General features: G+C 42.3%; 1 protein-coding gene across 1 annotated transcript in view; it reads left to right on the top strand.

Annotated features, from left to right (window-relative positions):
- MTX2 (metaxin 2) overlaps nt 1-20083 on the top strand; it is a 48558-nt gene that overhangs the window by 16265 nt on the left and 12210 nt on the right. The window contains exons 4-6 of the mRNA XM_072121647.1: nt 12137-12209; nt 17890-17966; nt 19235-19327. Of these exons, the coding sequence (XP_071977748.1) occupies nt 12137-12209; nt 17890-17966; nt 19235-19327 (243 nt within the window). The remainder of the gene's footprint in view (nt 1-12136; nt 12210-17889; nt 17967-19234; nt 19328-20083) is intronic.

Raw genomic sequence — 20083 nt, 5'->3', positions numbered from 1 at the left:
AAGCTGCAATGGCCTAATCCCTGAACCTGTACTTCAACCAGAACAGAAGGGGGCTCCTGTGCTAGGGGAGAAGATGCGTGGCCCACTACTATTTCATATATTTATGATATAGAGGGAGGAATTGAGTATTTTTGCAGATGACGCCAAGCTGTGTAGTGTAATACAGTCTATGGAGGATGGGAGTAGCACACGCTGTGTAGTGTAATACAGTCTATGGAGGATGGGAGTAGCACAAGCTGTGTAGTGTAATACAGTCTATGGAGGATGGGAGTAGTACAAGCTGTGTAGTGTAATACAGTCTATGGAGGATGGGAGTAGTACAAGCTGTGTAGTGTAATACAGTCTATGGAGGATGGGAGTAGCACAAGCTGTGTAGTGTTATACAGTCTATGGAGGATGGGAGTAGTACAAGCTGTGTAGTGTAATACAGTCTATGGAGGATGGGAGTAGCACAAGCTGTGTAGTGTTATACAGTCTATGGAGGATGGGAGTAGCACAAGCTGTGTAGTGTTATACAGTCTATGGAGGATGGGAGTAGTACAAGCTGTGTAGTGTAATACAGTCTATGGAGGATGGGAGTAGCACAAGCTGTGTAGTGTAATACAGTCTATGGAGGATGGGAGTAGGACAAGCTGTGTAGTGTAATACAGTCTATGGAGGATGGGAGTAGTAGTACAAGCTGTGTAGTGTAATACAGTCTATGGAGGATGGGAGTAGTACAAGCTGTGTAGTGTAATACAGTCTATGGAGGATGGGAGTAGTACAAGCTGTGTAGTGTAATACAGTCTATGGAGGATGGGAGTAGTACAAGCTGTGTAGTGTAGTACAGTCCATGGAGGATGGGAGTAGTACAAGCTGTGTAGTGTAATACAGTCTATGGAGGATGGGAGCAGTACAAGCTGTGTAGTGTAATACAGTCTATGGAGGATGGGAGTAGGACAAGCTGTGTAGTGTAATACAGTCTATGGAGGATGGGAGTAGCACAAGCTGTGTAGTGTTATACAGTCTATGGAGGATGGGAGTAGTACAAGCTGTGTAGTGTAATACAGTCTATGGAGGATGGGAGTAGCACAAGCTGTGTAGTGTTATACAGTCTATGGAGGATGGGAGTAGCACAAGCTGTGTAGTGTTATACAGTCTATGGAGGATGGGAGTAGTACAAGCTGTGTAGTGTAATACAGTCTATGGAGGATGGGAGTAGCACAAGCTGTGTAGTGTTATACAGTCTATGGAGGATGGGAGTAGTACAAGCTGTGTAGTGTAATACAGTCTATGGAGGATGGGAGTAGTAGTACAAGCTGTGTAGTGTAATACAGTCTATGGAGGATGGGAGTAGGACAAGCTGTGTAGTGTAATACAGTCTATGGAGGATGGGAGTAGCACAAGCTGTGTAGTGTAATACAGTCTATGGAGGATGGGAGTAGCACAAGCTGTGTAGTGTTATACAGTCTATGGAGGATGGGAGTAGTACAAGCTGTGTAGTGTAATACAGTCTATGGAGGATGGGAGTAGTAGTACAAGCTGTGTAGTGTTATACAGTCTATGGAGGATGGGAGTAGTACAAGCTGTGTAGTGTAATACAGTCTATGGAGGATGGGAGTAGCACAAGCTGTGTAGTGTTATACAGTCTATGGAGGATGGGAGTAGCACAAGCTGTGTAGTGTTATACAGTCTATGGAGGATGGGAGTAGTACAAGCTGTGTAGTGTAATACAGTCTATGGAGGATGGGAGTAGCACAAGCTGTGTAGTGTTATACAGTCTATGGAGGATGGGAGTAGTACAAGCTGTGTAGTGTAATACAGTCTATGGAGGATGGGAGTAGTAGTACAAGCTGTGTAGTGTAATACAGTCTATGGAGGATGGGAGTAGGACAAGCTGTGTCGTGTAATACAGTCTATGGAGGATGTTCATAGACTGCAGGGTGACTTGGACAAACTGAGTGTTCGGTCATCCACTTGGCAAATGTTTCAATCTGGATAAATGTAAGGTTATGCACCTGGGGGCTAATAATCCACAGACAACATATGTCTTTTGGGAGAGTAAATCTGGGAGAGTGCCTTATTGAGAAGGACCTGTGTGACTAGTAGATCAATAATCGACATTACAAGCTGTTATTTAATCAGGTGCCTCTTAAGCATGATCTTGTCATGTATCAAAAGAAGTATTACAAGCCATTGGTTCGGCCTTATCTGGAATATGCCATTCCAGATCCCATTTGGTCTGGGTTGTGGTATTTAATCTCAAAAAGAGATGACATGATTAATTTCTATAAATATATGAACGGTCCAAACAAAAAATATGGTGGAAAGTTGAAACAAATAGGTTAAATCAAATTGAAACAAAAAGGGCGAGGGGGCGCTGTCTGCGTCTGGAGAAAACAAGGTTTAATCACCAGAGGCGCCAGGGCTTTTTTACTGTAATACCAGGAAATCTGTGGAATAGCCTGCCTCAGGCGCTGGTCACAGCAGGGACAGCAGAGAGCTTCAAGAAGGGTCTATATGCCTTTTTACCTCTACATAACATTGACAATTATGTTCTATAGAATTGTTTACTCTAAATCCCTTCATCATCTGATCCTTTCCCTTCCTTAGTTAAACTTTATGGACATTTGTTTTTTTGTTTTTTTTTCCACCAACTTTATGAACTATGTAACGATGATGTCTTGGGAAGCGACGATCCTTGGGAAAATGGTGGGGGTACGCGCCACTGCAATTTAAAAGGTAACGGCGATTGTGTGGGTAAGTGTTCTTGGCAATCCCGAGTATTCTCCGTGATCCCCTCCTCCCTAATCTTTAATAATCTAGATGGGGAAAATCCCTTGAAGGGTTTAAGACTTTAGAAACTTTTACCCCCAGAATGGCTAAAGGCCACACATGCGGCAAAATTAAGCCCCTTTTTGGCCCTTTGTTTGGGGGGGTGTAAACTAGTGAGATGCACAGAAGGGGCAAAGGTAGACTAGACGGTGTGAACGGTCTTACACGGATTTGTCTGTCAACATCCTTCCGAGCACTCGGAGTCCCTGTCACTACCCATCTATATTTTTGTTTGGTGATCTAAACTTTAAAGTGTAAAATCCTGGGCATTGACCTCCATCAAAAGCAGATGCCTTCAAATGGGGGATTGTATGGCGTCCATAGTGTTTCATCATGTGCCGGCTCGTACCTATCCCTGGTATATGAAGCGGCTGATGACAGGACGGGGCCTTGCTCGTAGCTGGGAAGCAATTGTCAGATCTGGGTTAGTAGAAGAACTTCCACATCTCGGTCTGAATGTGATTAAGTCGACTTGTGTTTTTGATTTCATGGCTCATCAATCACAAACCTCCCCCCAAAAAATTAACAGATGCTAAAAAAATTCCCACATTAATACGGCCGGTTTATGTATAAGTTAGATCCCAGTAAATCTGTGTAAGTGATGCCTTGGTGAGGATAGGACATGTCCTGCACCCGCAGTGGATCTCCAGCTCTCCTCTGTGAGGGCGACCATCTCTCATAGAGGCCTCAGATGAAATTACAGCTAAATGAAAAGCATCTTCATTTATCTTCCGCACCTCCCCTGTGCCACAAGTGAATTTACTCTTCCCAAATCCTGCACCAATTATATTATATCATTACTGAAGTGTTCAGCGCGGCCACAAAATAAATTGTTTCTCAAACTGAATGTGACTTTCCTATAAATTCAATTCGCAGGTATAAAAGAAATTATTTTGCTGAAAATCGACACAAACATAATTAAGACCCCTCGTTGTGGTAAAGTATAGAGGCCACAATTACCTGATTGGAATTAAAGGCTTTGGATATCACAGGGAAAAAAAGGATTGTGATATGTATTTACAAGGTGTGACACCAAGGCAGTGACATGTTTTATCAGGGGATAGAGGCTGATTTTTGGGTGTATGAACACACCTACACACACACCTACACACACACCTACACACCTACCTTTAAAACATGTCACTGACTTGATGTCAGACTCCAATACATACCAAATATAAATATATGTATGTATATGCCTAAAAAGAAAAATTAACTTCTGGCTGTGGTCTATTTCCAGTTTTGACCATACAAAGATGCAGTGTTAGGTGTAGTCGTACCGTTGTGGTTATTCTTGGTAGTGACAGGACTGTGAAAAGAGAAGGACCTCTGTGCGGCTCCTTCAGCCTGAAGAGCTTTCTGTTTCCTGCACTGTGCTTCTCCACAGCCCTGCCCTCTGTTACCAGTAGGAGCTGTATCAGGATTTTGGTTGGATACTTATTGTAGTCACTCAGATCAGAGGGGAGGAGCTGAGTAACAGTTAGCAGAAAGCTCTTCAGGTTGAAAAACCTGCCGAGAGCACTTGCGTAGCTGCAAACCTGAATCTGCATTGGTGAATTAACCTAATTTGACTATCCGCCCGGCCCTAGCACCATGGTACAGAACCAAAACCAGGTACATGACTCTCACAGGCAGAAATCATATATAAAACTGAGGCTGCACTCTGTTATTAGTTATTTAAGGAAGTGGATTTGTTCACCAAAAAACACCTAAGTAAACAATTAAGATAAAATGTTATATCCACGTGTAAAAACTAAGCCTCCACTAGGATTAATATGTTGTATCTTTTGCAACTATAACTTGTATTTCTCTATGACTTTATCAGTCTCTTATTGCTTTCTGCGTAACGTTTTACCCACTCTTCTTTACAACATTTGCATTAGTTTATTAGGTAATACACAGCTTATAAGACCCCACCATAAAATCTAACTTGGGTCAAGGTTTGCACTATTGCAACATCTTCATTCTTCTCTTTTTCAGCCATTCTGTTGATTTGTAGACCAAAAAACAGTCAAAACCTCTGCTTTTATTGAGGTGGTCACACTTGATAATGATCAATTAACGGCATTCTGCCGTTTTTTTGGTAAGAAATTAATATATAGTTAGTAAATTGAAATTGGTTCATCAAGTCTAATCTATATTTCCATAGTTTTGATGCAGAATTAAAGGGAACCCGTCACCATATTTTTCACAGATTTAGCTAGTGACAGGTTCCCATAAAACTCTTAAATAATACCCTTCTTTTAGCTAAAAATTTTGGCCTGGGTTCTTTAACTTGTTAATGCTAGAGGATGCTGAGACCCCCTCTTTAAAGGAAGTGTTAACAAGGGCTCCTTTAAGTTTTGGAGGCATCTGGCGTGTTAGATGTAATGTGAGTGTACTGGAGCCCAGCATTTTTTGGGCTTCAGCCTGGGTCACATTGATGACTTTCATAGTTGTAGCTTCCCTGTACTCTATACTTCATGTATCTTGTCACATCATTACCAGTTGTGTACACTGACTATTCCATCTGTCCATCTGTTTGTGAGGAAGAGCCGTAAGTGAACCCAAACAAGGCGGTAATTAACATTGAATGTGTATGCGTTGGCACGAGTTTCTAATATCGGGACTCATTTAAAGTAACACATTTTAGAGTCGTTCCTCTCGTTAGGATGTGGTCCAAATTTCAAGGATCCTTCCAGCTGTTCCACTGTGGTATTAAGGAATGGATGGAGGATAGTCATCTGGCTACTTTTTTTTATAACTTTGTATGCTGTTCTTCCGTGAGTTTTAAGGTTTTTATTCTTAGTTTTATCTTTGCATGTTATTGCATGTTTCAAAACTAGTGGCCACCACAAAAAGCTATTATCCAAATTCATGGAAACTTTTCTTGTTTGGCAATAATTGCAGCTACATCGTGTGCCATGACTGTGCCATGTAGTCAGAAAGGGCCATCTGTGGAAGGCACACTGGTGTCGTGTATTTTCGGATGGGGGATTTTCAGTATATGTTGCAAGTTGCACTTTAGGTATGCGTATGGTGTCATTAGCTTGCATTTGTGTCAAGAGATGGAACGGTGGCTTAGTAGTAAGCATTACAGCCTTGCAGCGCTGGGGACCTGGGTTTGCAAAGAGTTTGTATGTTCTCTCCGTGCTTGCGTGGGTTTCCTCCAGGTCCTTCGGTTTCCTCCCAAACTCCAAAACATACTGGTAGGTTGATTAGATTGTGAGCCCCATTGAGGACAGGGACTGATTTGGCAAGATCTGTGCTGCGCATAATATAAATGCACTATATAAATAAAGGTAGTATTATTATTATTAAAACTTGTGCTGTGCCTGTTTTTACACTTATTTACACTAGTCCTTTTATTAAAGGAAATTTTCCATGGAAATCTGTCACAATAAACCGGTGGCACATAATCTTATCCATGGCCTCCTCTTTTCATATTAAATTATGCTAATGAGCCAGAAGTGCTCAGTGGGGCATTACCAGAGCCCCTCTGTGCTTCAGCTTCACAGGCACGCACTTCCCCCCTCCCTCTGCCTGATGTAATCTCACTGCAGCAGAGACAGGTTTAACAAAGAGTGTCAGGGGGAAATGCTCCTGCACAGTGTAACATCCTGGGAAACTATTTAGGTGCTTTAGACTCATTAGCGTAATTGTTAATGTTGATTTTTGAAGGAAGGGGGCCATGGATAAGATCTATGATTGTCCCTGGTTTATTATAGTGGATTTTGATGGTAGGTTACTTTTAAAGAGAATTAAAGTTTTCAGAAAGTGGGTTCTGCAATCTCAGCACTTGCCTCTCACAGCCCTGTGTATAGTATCCAGCTTTCTAAACTCCCTAAAATTTTTCCATTATGTCTTTGTAAGAGTCGCTGTAGTTTCGGAAGCTCCAGGTGAATGGGATGGGATGTTGTCTTAAACGGCGTTAGACCAGGGACACATGTCGGGATTCACATTAGCAGCATAGTGGGAGGGATTCATACTGCTCCCATCTACCTGCTGCCAAAACTACCCCATAGTGTTAAATAATTTACACAGCAGGGTGAGAATCCACAGCACGTCAATTATTGCTGCGGATGGTAATTGCTGAAATCAACCTTTGCATAGGTTGACCTCCGCTCCACCGACACAAGCAAATCCTGACTGATTGGGGGGGAGCAGCGGTAATCTGCTACGAGACGGTAGAAATTGTCCCTGTCCCAGTGTCCTATTACACGTTTACGTTTCGACCCTCATGTACTGCCACTATTTCCAGCATTGCGCCTAGACCTAAAGCTGTCACAAGTCCTGATGCAACCCAGAGTTATCAATAACTTGTGGTAGCAGACCCTGGCCAATAATCATATAGAGGCGCGTTTAGGGCAAATTTGAGTGGCTGAATAACTGGCCTCCAAGTCGGTCACATCGCGGTTTTGAGCGCAACATTGAAGTACTGCCGCACTGTCGATGGTGGAATAGAACATTGAGTTTATTCATTTTTAATTTAATAACCTAATGATAATTGTAACCAAATGTATTTGGGGATTGTCGCAGAACCCCCGGCGTTGGCTCTTTAGCAGCCGCCGCCTTCTGTTATTCTGGTGTTTGTTGATGACTATAGACATTTCCATCAGTAACATTATCCCAGTGAAATCTAGTGTCAACAAATCGTCTTCTCAGTATGGAAACAGCAGGAAGCTTCGTGTTGGGGGGGAGAACATGTTGAGAAATAAGTTCTGCAATGTCGGAAGAAGCTCTTAATGATTCATAAGGCCCCGGTCAAGGTCATGGAGGTAAAACAATCACGTAAAGACGCACTCAAAGGGTAAGAAGGATACTTTTCCAATTAGCCTGACGTCTCTATTCGGCGGCATCTGTCGGCATCTACTACAAGTTCCTCAACCTCCACATATACCATATATCTCTGCCATTCATAAGGGATGCCGCTCTCTTTGATCATCACTATCCTTATTCAGTAGGGATGATAAAGTACATAAGCAAACTCATGCGTCTAGTGCTTGCAGGATAATAGGTGGGTGGTGTACACTGTGGAGGTAAGTGAAGAGGGTTGAAGTTTCATGGGAAACTAAAGAGATGGATTTTTGAAGTTGGGTATTAGCCCGGTAGTCCGGGGTAGGGCACTACAGAGAATTGGTGAAGCTCGGGAGAAGTCCTAGAGACTTGAGTTGTATGTTCAAATTAAAGAACAGAATTATCTTAGATCCCTATTGTAGTGAAGTCCCACATTTTAGATTGTGAGCCCCATGGGGACAGGGACCAATTTGTCATGCTTTGTGCAGCGCTGCGTAATCTGTGTGCACTATATAAATAAAGAATTATTATTATTCCTCATGAAATAACAATTCTCATAAGTCTTTGCTCTTTACCTTGTTATTGTTGTTGTAATTGAATAGTTATGAAGAAATTGACAACTGGCCATTTGCTTTTCTCTTGTCAAGAGGGCGTGTCACTAGTATGCATCTGTCAGCACTGATTGGACAGTGCTGTAATGTGCAGAAGCACCTTCTCAATGGTTACCACCCAGTTGCCAGTTTATTTAAAACTTTCTGGGAGATTAACAAAGGAGAGGCAGAGGATAAGTTCTCCATAGGAATTAATTATATACAGTACAGGAGGTCCCCTACTTAAGGACACCCGACTTGCAGATGACCCCTAGTTACAGATGGACCCCTCTGCCCCCTGTGACCTCTGGTGAAGCTCTCTGGATGTTACTATAGTCCCAGGCTGCACTGACCAGCTGTAAGGTGTCTGGAATGAAGCTTTATTGATAATCCTTGGTCCCATTACAGCAAAAAATGTTGAAACTCCAATTGTCACTGGGAGAAAAATATTTTTGTCTGGATCTACAATTATAAAATATACAGTTTCGACTTGCATACAAATTCAACTTAAGAACAAACCTATGGAACCTATCTGGTATGTAACCCGAGGACTATCTGTATATAGTGTGTGTGTATAAGTATTAGACCTATAATTAAAAGTTAGATGGGCTTTCCAGAATGGTGAATCGGTTATCAATATTCTGGAAAATCTCTTTAATATTGCTGACCCACGTGTAGGTTGCACATATTGGGGGTTGGGCCACTAGTTTGGCACCATAAAACAATAAGGAGTGCTGTGAAATTCCTACAGAATTACTTGGGTGTACGTGACCTAATCACTGCAGGACATGTAAACAAAGACTGGCCGTGACCGCAGGATCGATGGATAGACATGAGTGGACCCAATGTCCCCGGTTTTAGTCTGACCCAGACGTATTGTTGGATTGGCGGCTGAATAGCAGAATGAATGCACCTAACAGCTAGCCATGACTACGATTGGCCAATCCGGAAACGCGTTCAGGTCGGGCTGCCAAACCCAAGGGGTCCGCTCATCTCTACCGGCGGATAAAAGTTTTTTTTTTTTTTTTTGTCTTCTTTATACTCATTTTTAAATTCGGTCCACCCCTTTAAAGTGATGTGCACAGTGTATTAACCCATTGTGGCTGAGTTCTATAAATGCACATCTCCTCCCTTTTATGAATGTCTCTGTGGTCTCGATATCAGATTCTCCGACATTTTAAACCGGCAGAGTGAATGTTAAATAACTAATGGCTATTGAGACAAAGTGTTAAATCCGTTCCCAAGAATCTATTTTGCTTGACTTCCTTTTGGCTGCGCAGGCAGAGTTTTGTCATTTCTCCGCTGTCTGACTCTATTATCCATTCTTTGATAAGTAGAAGTCTGAAAGCCCTTAGATCATCGGCACAGACCCCACTGTAATGCAGACACAGTGTCTCCTGAGCCATCGCTAAAGCCCCACGTGATGCGCAGCACAATATTCGGACACAGGCGAGACTTCACTTATAGGCCGGGTATTAATTTTCCATAAATCATTCCATGCGAGGCAGAGAGGAAGATTTGATTTGCAAGTGTGTGATACAACCGTCCTAGATGGTAAGGGAAGGAACGTACAGCGCTGCACTTACATGTTACATGCTAGATTTTTTTTTTTTTTTTTTAAACCTTTAAATTGATTTTTTTTTTTTTAATTTTATTTTTTGCTTGCAGTAAATGGCTCTGCAGTAATGGTGTGTGATTTCCATCTCTGTGTTGCAGTATCGTACAAGTAACACTGATAATGAGGGATTTAAACGGGATTCTTGCCCCTTTTATCAACTTTTAATTCTATGGATGGGTTATCAGTATGTGGTGGGGGTCCAATCACCTCTTCCAATTGGTGGGTCCAAGCAGCTCTAACAATTGGTGGGCGCCCCCACAGCTCTGCCGGTCGGTGGGCGCCCCCACAGCTCTGCCGGTCGGTGGGCGCCCCCACAGCTCTGCCGGTCGGTGGGCGCCCCCACAGCTCTGCCGGTCGGTGGGCGCCCCCACAGCTCTGCCGGTCGGTGGGCGCCCCCACAGCTCTGCCGGTCGGTGGGCGCCCCCACAGCTCTGCCGGTCGGTGGGCGCCCCCACAGCTCTGCCGGTCGGTGGGCGCCCCCACAGCTCTGCCGGTCGGTGGGCGCCCCCACAGCTCTGCCGGTCGGTGGGCGCCCCCACAGCTCTGCCGGTCGGTGGGCGCCCCCACAGCTCTGCCGGTCGGTGGGCGCCCCCACAGCTCTGCCCGTCTTCAAGTAAATGGCACCTGCATTCGGAAACAGATGACCTATCCTCCAAACCCCTTTACAGAACAACTTTTGTGTTCTGTGGGTGGTTGTATTGGTTTCCTTAGTGAAAGTTATCATTGTAGCATATAACTTTTCAACCTAATATTGTAAAACGTTGCAGGTAGCCTGGTTACCTGTCAGATCTTCCTCCTGAACCATCCATGGTGTGGTGGTGGTCCTTGTTTTTTATCATCATTTGTTTAGTATAGCTGTGTCATTGGTCATGATGGCCTATTATTTATTTATTTATTTATTTTCTTAAACCCTTTTTGATAATGTTAGTGTGATGTAATTTTTTTGGTGAATTTGGAGACCTCAGTATATCCTGGATAGGTGGTAGTACATGTTAGTTAGCACCTCTTGAAATTTGTAGCTTGACCTTTTGTGACCAACCTTAGCTCCACACTACATTTGCCTGAGGTTTTGTGTGTGTAGTTTTCCTCCCACACATTAAAAACAAGCCAATAGGTCAAGTGGCTTCTCATTAGAGATGGTGTCTAAAATTGGGATGATGGATTGATCCCTATAGGTAATAGGAACTAATCTGACTGACTGACAGTTCGTGTATTTTGGAATAGTTTGTCCATTGCTTTGCAATATGGTGATGCTATATACGGAATAATGTCACCATTTAACTTTTTATTTGGTCTAAACTAATGAAGGTGACATTCCACGCCCAGGTAGTGACAGCAGTGCCAGTATAATGATGGGCATGCGCCCAAAAACTGAACGATGGTTGTACCACATGTCAGACCCCACCAATACTGAAGAATTGGAATACACAGGTGGTTAGGAAAAGAGAGTTGGTTACATGCAGATTGGGGATGTGATGGACCTGCCTGAAGAGATGGGTTTTAAGGATGTTTTAGAAGCTTTACTGGTAGGCTATTCTAGAGAATTGTTGCAGCTTGGGTGAAGTCCTGGAGATGAGTGGGAGGTTCGAATGAATATTAGAGCAAGGTGTTAGATAACTCTTTTTAAATAACAGTTTTCATAACTCTAAGATTGCAGGGTTTGACACCAGGTACCCCCTAAGCAAGCCCATCCTCAAAGAATAGGTTCTCATTATTCCATAAACCCCCAAATCTACCAATTTTGGTAAAATTCACCGATTTTTCTAATGTGTATGGGGTAGTCCTGGCTTTCCACTGATGGTAGACGTTGGAAGAAGGAAGAATTGGGCATCAGGAGTTGTACATCCCTAGTACTTCCGCAACCAGAGGTGTCTAGCAATGTCTGTTCCCCATATGTATATGGGGGGGGGGGGGGACTTGTCTGTCCAGCTTGGTAACCACTTGTAGAAACTGCTTGTAGACTAGTATAGATTTACTAGTTGTTAAAGCGAATTTTGTGGCCATTTCCTCCACTATATATTGTAAATCTTTTCGAAACCAAACATCTTGGCATTTCCTTGAAATTTACCCAAAACGAGCAGCTCCTCTCTGTTTATTCTGAATCTCTAGAGAGAAAACATTGTACAAACAGCTCAGGACTTCTGTCTTCCCTGTCTTCCTCCAATATGGACAGACTTGCCGTTCTTCAGGATTTTTCCTTCTGGTACAAATCCGAGGCCTGAAATCTTGATAATTGTGCTTAATGATCCGCTCAATATTGTCTTTTGATATGTGTTCTTTTCCTTCTTGTTGCCATCAGCCAACAAATGGTCTATTTCTGTTTTTCGATGTCTTTCAGGCCTTCTTACGAATGTGCAATCTGCCAGTCCAGGTGGTTTGTAGGGCAAACGCTGAATATATGTCTCCATCTGGTAAGCATGGTATTCATTGAAGACGCTCCCTAGCAACTCCCCGCGAGCCTCCCGGTCATAAATATATCCGCATTACTCCGCACTCTGATTTTTCTTCCTACAACTTGTAATTCTCAGTGCTTGAAAGGGCTATAAAAATGATAAATCTGGGCATATTACGCTCACCTGTAAGAGCGGCACATTTCTGTATGCCGCTACAGTACTACAGTATAAGCCTGCGGCCACTTACATGTGCTGCACGACAACGCTAAAGTCACCTTCCCTAACTAATGCTGCAAATCATCATATTACCGCTCAGGCAAATTGAAAATATCCAGTTTGTGTCGGAGAAAATATGTTATGTAGGAATACAGAAAAAAAAATCACTGCTAATATCATTAGATACTCAGTGATACATTTTGGGCTTTGTTCACACTAGCACCATGGGTTCCATTTATAACAAAACACGACTGCTGGGACCGATCCGTTTCATGATACTGATGACTCATATTGATTTGAATGGGTTACATTGCGAGTACACATATTCTTGACCAGATTCCTTGACTTGAACCCGGAGAAAGGAACATTGGGAGTCGTTGCCATCCTCAAATTTAAAGAAAATCTACCATCAAAATCCAGCATGATAAACCAGGGACACTAGATCCAGGCGATGGATGGCCTCCTTCTTTCTAAAATCAACTTTTACAGTTATGCTAGTCAGAAGATGCACCCTCCCACTGTGTGAGATTATAGTGCGCAGAGGAGGGGACACAGTGTAACAGCCTAAGAAGCTACAGAATGGAGGCGCTCTGGTAACACATCCCCCCCCCCCCCCCCACAGCCACTTTGGCTTATTAGCCGCATTTTAAAAGTTGATTTTAGAAGGGAGGAGGCCATGGATAACAAATATAAATAGTCAGTCACGGTGCCTGGATCTATGAGTAAGTGTCCCTGGTTTATCATGATGGATTTTGGTGGTGGATTTCCCTTATAAGGATGGACCCAAGTGAGTTCCGACAAATTTGGCCTTTATAACTGTGTGAAATCGGTGCAATATTGGAAAGTGACCTTTATGAAAAAAATAAATAAATTTGCATGACCAAAAAAATTTGCTATTGCTATTTTTTTTTTGCCCTTTTACGCTTGCACTAGGCAGCTGTACTCCAGTTACGTGTTATGGTTAAACATCCTTTTAGGCTTAGTGCTTGACACGTTGGTAACTTTAGGGTTTACAAATACTGAAAAAAAATATGACCATGTATTTTGACACGGTTTTGTTTTAAAGGGAACCTGTCATCAGAGATTAGCCTAATGAACCAGTATGTAGTCAAGCACCTGAGTGGTTTCTAGATAATGTTTCTCTCATTATCCCGCTTGGTGGCATCACCCAGAAAATCAACTTTGAAGTTAGATGTATAAAGTCAGGAGTCAGAGTTCAGCACTGAAGTCAAGCTCTCCCTGCCTCTGAACACTTCCTCCCATGTGATTGACATCGTGCACCAGACTTCAGGAGATCTGATCAATGATGTCCCTGGACACGGGACCACCGATTAGTGAATGGGGCATTTTAAGGCAGGGAAAGCTTGACTTCAGTGCTAAACTCTCCGCCTCCTTGACTTCATAAAACCAATTTGCATATCACTTCAAAGTAAATTTTCTGGGTGAGGCTATCACTTAAGGCCATGAAAGAAACATCATCTAGAACGATGTACAACACAATTCTATCAGACTTTGCATGATAAATTATCTTCCCGACGGAGCCAGGAGGGGCTCGACTAGCAGAGAGGTGAGTGCCTCTGACTCATACAGTTATAGAGTCTATATTTCGGAGTAGCAAACGTGCCGGAACTGGGCAGAAGTACTCCCCAATCACCCCTTAGGTAACAAGCATGTATTCGGTGACTGTCTACCACCCCTATATGTGCTGGTAGATGTTCCTTAAAGTATGGAGAAGGGAGAATATCGCCCCGACCCCATGTGTGCTCTGCTGACCGCTGCGCCAATGGGCAGAAGAGAAACGCATTAGAAATGGAGCTTTGATGGCTCTGCATATCCAGAAAATATCTAAAAATAATAACCACTCTACGGCTGTTGTAGGTGTTACAATAAAGAGAATATTGATCTCCGGGGGGAAGGTGCTGAGCTGACTTTTCTCTACGCATCAATTGATAGAGAAACTAATGGAAAGCTTGAGCGAGGAAACGGAGGAAGAGTTATTAAGGCTGCTGAGGCCAAATGCTTCAGTATAGTATTGGAAAGCGGTTAGTACAGCGGGAGACATCGGCCTTTGTGCCAATACTATACTGGACGACGGATTGGGAAAAACCTACAAATGGTCACTTTTACATCAGCGATTTATTTCACTCTCTTGTGTAGGTTTTAGGTTGTGGTTTTCATTAATGTTCACACGTCTGTGTATAGAATCTCATCACAGAGATCCTAAAATATTCCTCTTATTTAAATTTTTATGAATATTGAGATAAATTGGTAGAAAAGAATCCTCCAGGCTCCACTACCAGGCCTTATTAACCCCCCGGTACATGCAAAAAACGTTACCCAATAACTGCTTCTCTCTCTGGTAGTTGAGTCATCTTTATGTTATAATATAACGTACGTCAAGATATTTGAAATCCGCCCCGGAATGGAATGACTTCCTGTTTATACCTAGCAGCCAATCAGAGGAGGTGGTGCTGGAGAGAGCTGGGGAAAGCAGTACCAAGGACCAATCATGAGATGGGGGTATGACTCTGACTATCACTAGGGAAACCAAGTTAAAAAACCAGCCATAAAGCAAGATCTGCGTAAACTAAGTAGCAGGTGATCATCTCCTGTGAGGACTTTGTTTGATGGCTAAATGATATCTGACTCCTGGCTTTGGTTTGCCTTTGATATGGATTGGATATTTGCCTTGGAAACCCTCATATTATAGGTGTTGGCACAGGCACCTTTGTCCCCCCCCCCCCCCCATTTGTTGTGATACTGCAACTCTCTACATGCACTTGTCACCAGAAGAAGTGTTCATAATGCAATTTCTGGAGACTCCAGTCTGAAGTTGGGGGAAGATGCTTAAGTAATAAACTCAGCGCTGAATGAATCCCTAGCAGCTCGGCGCCGGCTCTCTAGGCATACATTTTTTTTTACGGGTGGAAATAGTTGAGGTTCCTTCTAAAATGCAAGACCATTCATGATATTGACTCCAGATTGGCTGTCACTTTTTTTAGGTCTTGTTAGCCTACTGGGAAGGTAAACCCAACATCTGACTCTTCTGTAGGACACTCGTTGCCTATTGAGATGTCTGCGAAGCTCCTCGTTGGCATGGACATCACAACAGGAGTGCAGTTTTATAATTTATTAGCTACCAGTGTCATCACTGAGGCACGAGATCCTTCATTCTCAACGTCTCAATGTCTATCATGAAGCAGTGTGCAGCAATAAGAGAATTGTTGTTGAGAGGTGGGAGATGATAAAGCTCCATGTTCATCCTGCATCTTGATGCTTTCTTTGAAAAGGATGAGTTTTATAAAATTACGTTCTCAAGTGAATTTCTTCTCATTTTTAAAAAAAAAAAATTTCTTTGGGATTTTTTCCAACGAGATTGGCAGGTGGTATTGTCCATTGCATGATAAGGGGGAGCCTATGAGATTGCTAAAATGAAAGCGCCTGAGATTGTCACCCCCTTTTTCTGAGCTATTGAGGGTGTTTTCGATACGCCACGTCTCTTCCCTCCAGTAGAAGAATGTATGGGCGGTTTCCAATGTTGAATATGGATGCCAGAATTTGAAAAGATCTGTCCAGCAGCAACATGGCAGTACAGTGTGAATGAAACCTTTGACTCCTTGCAGTTCAAAAAGCCCTTCATTCCCTTTGTAATACACTTAGGGTATGGATGCAGATGAGGTCTTTGTTGGTGCCATGCACCTCATCCATTACCCTTAGGCTGACTGTGAGCAAGAGAAGAGGGAATCTGTTGAAAGGGACCATGACAGAGCCTGCTGTTAGCATGAACTTTGTGTGAACCAGGTCTAACAGCAGGTTTCCTGCATGTGCTTGAGGGGAACATTTGGTGAAGAACACTCGAAAACCTCTAAGTATCATGTGAAGCCACAGGGAACTACACATTTTTCTACCAGCTTCGTATGGTAATCCTTCCTCCTCTGGCTGTGAAATCATTGTACTCCATCCGTATGGTAGAGGGGAAAAAGTAAAGTTTTTGAGAGCCCTACTGTCACAGATTTCTAAAATACCATGGAAATTTCATGGAGGATCTGCCAAGGATGACGTCTTTATGAACTTTGTGTGTTCTTCTGATGCTACATTGTCGTCCTGTTCTTCAGAACATTTAGTTAGAATAATTGTCCAACTATATTCAAAAACATAGCTACAAATTAATTTTTTTTTTTAGATTGCCAAGAGGACATACGTTTTAGTTCAGATGTCCAAGCTGGAGGACATTGGCTACCGGATTCAGATGGTCCACAAGGTCTAATTCCTAGGGATCAGCTGATATCTGGAGGGACTTTGTGTGGCTATTTGTCTTCTAGGGCCTAGATAGGAAATGGCTACACCGTAAAAGGTTGTCTCCTATACAAGGCTCCCTATCTTATATGTACGGACAACCGGAGTCGACCCGCTCTCCTTATTCTCTAGTGTAGGGAGTGCAACTTTACTAGTTGGTTTATCTAGGCACCACAATGGTAGTAATAATGAATATTGACTACATCAAGGGAGCTGCTGGTCCACAGTCCTTGATTGAGATGAAGATACTTGGGAAGGAACACTGCAAAACAAACAAAAAAAAAAGTCATTGGCGTATAAAAAATTTTTCAATGCACTTTGGTATTGGACTCAACTCTTGATGGGCCTTCAAATAAATTGTAGTACACTTCATTTGGAAGGTGGTGATTATCAGGAATCTCCATCTTGGCAGACTGTATGGGACATCATTCAACGCATCAGAACATCATCAACTCATTATTAAAGTTGATTTGCCAGGAGTCCCTATGAGCTAGTTGCGGGATTGGCTGTTCGGGCCACCGATCCGGCAATATGTCTGGGTCAAGCGGCTGAACCCAAACTTGAATGTCGGGTCCACTCATGTCTACTCATCATCCTTCGGTATCCAATTGATGGTTGCGCCCGTACTATAACAACTTGCCAAAATCGACCAATGGATATCATAGATTTTTAATGGTCCTATAACTGATTATAACTGTAAAATGTGCTAATGTGAACAGAGTCCATGTTATACCAGTCAAGAACCTTTTACATGATGATGTTTAGGCTGATAAATTCACATTTCTGAACATTGCCCTCTATGAGCATAGCAGCGATCGCCCAACTAGTTGCCTTTTTTAATATTGATCCAAAATTAATCAAAGGGCAATTGGGGAAGTGCAACCAACAATATGCAGTGTAAATGGGGGACTCAATCCTTATGTTAATTTCCATATGTTTTACATGGGACAGTGCAGAAAAGTGCTGATGGTCTTTATATATCTCTGATGGCCAGGCCTGTATGAAGTCCTCTACTGTAAATCGCTATGTTCTGTGATCTCTTTTTTTTTTTTTTTTTTATTAATATACTGTATATGCTAGTGATTTTTTTTTTTCCCTTTTTAAAATTTAACAAAGTTGTTGTGTGTCTCCTTTCTACATCGTGTCTCGGTGATGATTCTTGTGTACACTCTTGTATATCCTGCAGGTAAAGTGCCTTTTATTCATGTTGGGAATCAAGTAGTATCTGAATTGGGACCAATAGTACAATTTGTAAAAGCCAAGGTAAGAATTCGAACAAAGGACATTACAATAATTATCCGAGCATGCATGTCTATGGTGGAATTGGGGAAATGCTTCTTGGCCAGGTGTTGATGAAATGGTTTTTTGGGGGGTGAGGGTGGGGCGAGGGTGTCTTCTCAAAGAAGAAGAATAATATGAATAATATATGGTGGAAATGAAAATCTGGCCCGGGCACTTTGGTCTGGGAAAGGGAGGGTCTTCTCAAAGAGGTGGTCTTCTGCAGGGGGGTCACTGTATTGTCTTACAGTTTTTCCTTCTACAGTGAAATCCTCTTTGTGACAACCACCGTAAATTTGATGTGAAGCTCTTCTTTAAAAAGACCCCCACCTAGAAGATGGTCATAAATATATCATAGAGTCATAGGAAATATGGTCTGGATAAAGGACGGTCTTCTAAATTTCTTAATCCCGAGCTTCCCTTCCCGCGTTGGTTCATATTGTATTATTTATATGCTCTACATGGTATCAGATACTTTTTACCATGTAAATACAGTTCTATCTGCAGGCAGCATGTTATAGAGCAGGTGGAACTATGTAGACTCTACATACTGTCCTATCTGCTTTCAGCATGTTGTAGAGCAGAAGGAGCTGAGCAGATTGTACATAGTGTCCTATCTGCTGGTGGGATGTTCTAGATCAGGATGAGTTTTGTAGACTGTACATACAATCTAAAGGTAGCATGTTGTAGAGCAGGATGAGCTATGTAGACTGTACATAGTGTCCTTTCTGCTGGTAGCATATTATAGATCAGGATGAGTTTTGTAGACTGTACATACAATCTAAAGGTAGCATGTTGTAGAGCAGGAGGAGCTATGTAGACTGTACATAGTGTCCTTTCTGCTGGTAGCATATTATAGATCAGGATGAGTTTTGTAGACTGTACATACAATCTAAAGGTAGCATGTTGTAGAGCAGGAGGAGCTATGTAGACTGTACATAGTGTCCTTTCTGCTGGTAGCATATTATAGATCAGGATGAGCTATGTAGACCATGCATATTATCTAAAGACAGTGTGTTGCTCAGCTTCTCCTGCTCTATAACAAGACTTCTGAAGGTAGGACACTATGTACAATCTGCTCCGCTTCTTCTGCTCTAGTATACACCTGCAGGTGCACTATAAATAAATGACTTTTCCTGGAATTGATCATCTATAACAGTGTCCAGGTTTTTGTTACTTTTTGTTTGCAAAGAAAAATAAAAGCAAAAAGCTGTCCATATAAGACGTGGCACTAATCCTTGTTTTCCACATAGGGCCATTCTCTTAGTGACGGCTTAGACGAAGTCCAGAAGGCAGAGATGAAAGCGTACATGGAGCTTGTTAATAACATGCTCCTGACAGCGGAGGTACGGGGTGTAATGCCAGGGACTCTTACACTGGGGGGATTGTAGCCGTGTTTATTGGTGGGACAGCAACATTCTCCAACGCCTATTAAAAAAAAAAAAATAATCAAAACCTGTTGAAACTTAAAATTATTCCTTTTTTTTTTTTTTTTTTTTTTTTTTTTAAGATTGAATAATCCTAATTTTTATAGAACAAGTGATTTATCTGTGTCTCATGATCAACCTGGTGCTTCTTTATACTGTTTGGTCTAGATTAATAGGTCATGTTGATTGGTTCACTCTATTCAATAGTATGGGAGTGTTAGTAATTGCTGCTTACAGCGCTCTGGTATCTCTAGCACTCACATTCACTGCGCACAGCAAGAGTGCTGCGATCAGCATTTTCTAACATTCTCGTATTACCGAATGGAGCTGCAGGACCTCAATTCTCTGGATTTTTGGAGGTCCAGTTCTTATGGTGTGTCGGCACAGGTCCTAGAAATGGATAGAGGATCATTTGTAGACTTGGCACAAACCCCTTTAAGTTCAAATTAAAAACTTTTTCTTCTGTTCTAACATAGAAGAGATTTATCCCGGGGACATATTATCGATTTCAGATCACATAAACCTCATATAAGTTGTATCCGAACATAATGATATGTAAATTGGCTACATTTCTGTATAGTCAGTCATCTGTTCCTCCATCGATTCTAGTACACACCAAACGTACAGGCTGTGTGGTAGGGGACCGTAATTTACCAACAGCAACAATAAGTATTA

Source organism: Engystomops pustulosus, chromosome 8, assembly GCF_040894005.1.
Source record: "Engystomops pustulosus chromosome 8, aEngPut4.maternal, whole genome shotgun sequence".
NCBI classification, from domain to species: domain Eukaryota; kingdom Metazoa; phylum Chordata; class Amphibia; order Anura; family Leptodactylidae; genus Engystomops; species Engystomops pustulosus.
This window is presented reverse-complemented; position numbering and strand designations above follow the sequence as displayed.